This window comes from Carlito syrichta, unplaced genomic scaffold (genome assembly GCF_000164805.1).
Source record: "Carlito syrichta isolate Samal-C Ts95f unplaced genomic scaffold, Tarsius_syrichta-2.0.1 Scaffold288448, whole genome shotgun sequence".
In the NCBI taxonomy this organism is placed as follows: domain Eukaryota; kingdom Metazoa; phylum Chordata; class Mammalia; order Primates; family Tarsiidae; genus Carlito; species Carlito syrichta.
This window is the reverse complement of record NW_007232544.1, coordinates 288,983-293,121: the sequence shown is the minus strand read 5'-3', so window position 1 is coordinate 293,121 and position 4,139 is coordinate 288,983. Positions and strand designations below refer to the sequence as shown.

Sequence of the window (4,139 nt, the reverse complement as noted above, 5' to 3'; positions counted from 1 at the left end):
ATTACATGCATGCACTACCACGCCTGGCTGATTTTTTGATTTATTGTAGACATGAGGTCTCACCAAGTTGCCCAGGTGGGTCTCGAACCCGCGGGCTCAGGCAATCCACTCACCTCAGCCTCCCAAAGCGCAGGATTACAGACTGAGCCACCGAGCCCGGCTTCTTTTTGTCTTTTTGAGTTGGAATCTTACTCTGTAACCCAGGTTGGAGTGCAATGGCATGCTCACGGCCACTGCAGCCTCAACCTGCTGGACTAAGGTGATCCTTCTGTCTTAGCCTTCCAAGTAGCTGGAATCAGGGACACTTGCCACCAAGCCCAGCTAATTTTTTGATTTATTGTAGAGATGAGGTCTTGCCAATTTGCCGAGGCTTGTCCTGAACTCCTGGGCTCAGGCAATTGTCTCACCTCCGCCTCCCAAAATGTTAGAATTACAGAAGTGAACCATCACACCCGGCCTATTTTCTTGAGGTAAGTAGCCACATATATTCCTTAAGTATCTGAAGATGTTTATATAATGTAGTTATAGAGACTTAATACTAAATTAGGTTTTTACAAAGTTTTTTTCATCTTTAGAGGAATGATTTAACCTTCCAATCAATATCTTTACTGTACAGGATTCTACAATATTTAACAAACTGTAACACACACCCAAAGGATACTAAAATATGACTGCCTTTCCCAATCAGAAACATGGCTGATGGGAGAAAAGGGTAAAAATTTTAAATTTCTAGATGGTTCTCTTCAGAATAAACTTCTTAAAATCTGTGTTTAAAGTCTGTGGAAAAATACCTCAGCATTCCGAAAGACTTTGAGCATGTCAGCATCAAAAGCTTCCACTGTCTTATAATAACCAGTGAGGATCTGCTTCTCTATTGTGATAAGATCGAGGGGATCGGAGATCTTCTCATAATAATCAGCATTCCTGGAACACAAAGCCAGGGTGTCAATCTGGTACATTTAGCACTTTTCTAAAATTCAGATGATTCCACAAATGTGAACTTACTTTTTCTTTGGGGGAAGGTTCAAAAGTGGAGCTGCCAATGCTTGTCGGGAAGAATCTGAAAAAGAATGCAAGGCTTAGTAGAAAGACTCTAAGATTCAAGGGAGGCAAGCATTGTCTCCTAAATGAAAAAGTAGAATCCCTCAAACTAAAAGTTAGAAAGAAATCCAAGTTTTTTTGAGGCCTGACTGAAAAACCTACTGTTTCAGAAATGCAGGTAAAGGCAAGATCAAATGATACTTTTTTTTTTGAGTTGAAGTCTCACTCTGTCACCCAAATTGGAGTGCAGTGGCACGCTCCTGGCCACCGCAGCCTCAACCTGCTGGGCTCCGGCGATCCTTCCGCCTCAGCCTTCCAAGTAGCTGGAACTACAGGTGCGTGCTACCATGACCAGCTAATTTTTGATTTATTGTAGAGATGAGGTCTTGCCAAGTTGCCCGGGAGGGTCTCGAACTCGCGGGCTCAGGCAATCCACTCACCTCAGCCTCCCAAAGAGCGGGATTACAGGCTGAGCCACCGAGCCCAGCTCAAATGATACTTTTAAGATTGCCTAGGGCTGGGCACGGTGGCTCACACTTGTAATACCAGAACTTTGGGAGGCAGAGACAAGAAGATTGCCTGAGCTCAGGAGTTTGAGACCAGCCTGAGCAACATGGCCAGACTTCACCTCTACAATAAATAAGAAAATTAGCTGGGTATGGTAGCGCATGCCTGTGGTTTCAGTTACTTGGAAGGCTGAGGCGGAAGGATCACCTGAACCCAGCAGGTTGAGGCTGCAGTGGCTATGAGTGTGTCACTGTACTCCAGCCTGGGACAAAGTAAGGCTCCAACTCAAAAAAAAAAGATTGCCTAGGATATAATTTATATACTTGAAATGTTGAGCAATGGGAAGAACTTCCAATAAAGAATGAGAAATGGGAACTTACTGAGATGGTTGGATTGTTCAGGACAAATTATTGCTAAACAAATCTTATTATGGCAAAAAGATCATTTTATCCAAAAATATTTTCTAGTTCTCATTAACTGCCCTTGAGTAATATTATTGTTGGTTTAGGTTCTATTAAATTCCAGATAATAACAATTTAGTACTGTACTGTAACTATTTTCAGGAATTCATTTTCCTGTAATAGTTGCTCTTATTATGAAAATCAAATTCATGCTGAGGGACTACTCATTTGCTACTGTCTTGCTTTCTGGCAATTTCACTAGAGAGAGTTAAAAAGCCTGTTGTTTCAAGCTCATAATGTAGTAACACAGTAGATATATCTACTGCAATTTCATGTTAAGTCAGATGAGAACGCAGAAAGAGTGATCTTTTGGGAATATAAATGGAATAGGTGGCACAAAAGTTTATAATTTGAGCCGGGCTCGATGGCTCAGCCTGTAATCCTGCGCCTTTGGGAGGCTAAGGTGAGTGGATTGCCTGAGCCCGCGGGTTTGAGACCCGCCTGGGCAGCGAGACCACATCTTTACAATAAATCAAAAAATCAGCCAGGCGTGGTAGCGCATGCCTGTAATTCCGGCTACTTGGAAGCCTGAGGTGGAAGGATCGCCGGAGCCCAGCAGGTCGAGGCTGCGGTGGCCGGGAGCAGCCACTGCACTCCAGTCTGGGCAACAGAGTGAGACTCCAACTCAAAAAAAAAAAAAAAAAGTTTATAATTTAAGGCAGTTTGATAACCCCTTTCCTCTCTATATCCTTAGATTAACAGAACTGCAAAAAGCCACTGTAATACTAACAGTATTATAAACAGCATACAGAGAAATAAAAGAAAGACTCAAATTCCTCAAAATTTAGGAAAAGGAAGAAAGACAAACCAAAGCTGATGGCAAAAGCTGCAATTATTTGTCAAAATCTCATTTTATTTTATTTTAGAGTCAGAGTCTTACTCTGTTAACCAGGTTGGAGTGCAGTGGCATGCTCACAGCCACCATAGCCTCCACCAGCTGGATTCAGGCAATCCTTCTGCCTCAGCCTTCCAAGTAGCTGGAACTACAGGTAGGCACCACCACACCTGGCTAATTTTTTGATTTATTGTTGAGATGAGGTCTCACCAGGTTGCCCAGGCTGGTCTTGAACACTTGGACTCAGGGGATTCTCTCATCTCTGCCTCCTAAAGTGCTGGGATTACAGGAGTGAAACATCCCCAAACTTCTTGGTCAAAAAATGTCAAAAAATAAGTGCGGTGGCTCACGCCTATATTCCCAGTACTTTGGGAGGCTGAGGCGAGATTATTGTCTGACCTCAGGGTTTGAGAACAGCCTGAGCAACATGGCAAGACTTCATCTCTACAGTAAATAAAAAAATTAGCCAGGCAAGGTGGAGCATGCCTGTGTTTCCAGCTACTTGGAAAGCTGAGGTGGAAGGATCACCTGAGCCCAGTAAGTTGAGGCTGTGGTGGCCGTGAGCGTGCCCCTGCATTTCAGCCTGGGTGATAGAGTGAGACTTTAACAAAAAAAAAAGAAAAGAAAGAAAATATTACTTATACATTACCAAACTACCTACCCAAAATTAAAAACTCTCTTCTTCCCCACTCCTACCTCCAACACACATCCAAAAGATGTGTCTTGGAAGAGGAAAGGAGTGGTATAAAACTGTTTGCATAAAAAGTAAATGGTAATTTTCTTTTTTCTTTTCTTTTGAGTTGGAGTCTCACTCTGTTGCCCAGACCGGAGTGTGGTGGCCGCTCCTGGCCATAGCAGCCTCGACCTGCTGGGCTCCGGTGATCTTTCCACCTCAGCCTTCCAAGTAGCTGGAACTACAGGCATGTGCTACCACGCTCGGCTAATTTTTAATTTATTGTAGAGATGAGTTCTCGCCAAGTTGCCCGGGCAGGTCTCGAACCCGCGAGCTCAGGCAATCCATTCACCTCAGCCTCCCAAGGCGTGGGATTACAGGCTGAGCCACCGAGCCCGGCTGGTAATTTTCTTGAAAGTGTATTTCTTACTGGGCATGGTGGCTCACACTTATAATCCCAGCACTTTGGGAAGCCAAGGTGAGAGGAATACCTGAGCCAATGGTTCAAAACCAGCCTGGGCAACACAGTGAGACCTCATCTCTACATTAAATAAAAAAATTAGCTGGGCATGGTGGCGCATGCCTGTAGTTCCAGCTACTTGGAAGGCTGAGATGGAAGGAC

General features: G+C 43.9%; 1 protein-coding gene across 3 annotated transcripts in view; it reads right to left on the bottom strand.

The window, feature by feature from the left end:
- The window catches only part of ASH1L (ASH1 like histone lysine methyltransferase), a 202,012-nt gene that overhangs the window by 19,163 nt on the left and 178,710 nt on the right, over positions 1-4,139 (bottom strand). For all 3 annotated transcript variants that reach the window (XR_002481715.1, XM_008053776.1, XM_008053777.1), the window contains 2 exons: positions 1,006-1,060; positions 792-924 (listed from right to left, as the gene is read on the bottom strand). Coding sequence is in view for 2 of the 3 variants with exons in the window: in XM_008053776.1 (XP_008051967.1) it covers positions 792-924; positions 1,006-1,060 (188 nt within the window). In the remaining variant the exon portion in view is untranslated. The remainder of the gene's footprint in view (positions 1-791; positions 925-1,005; positions 1,061-4,139) is intronic.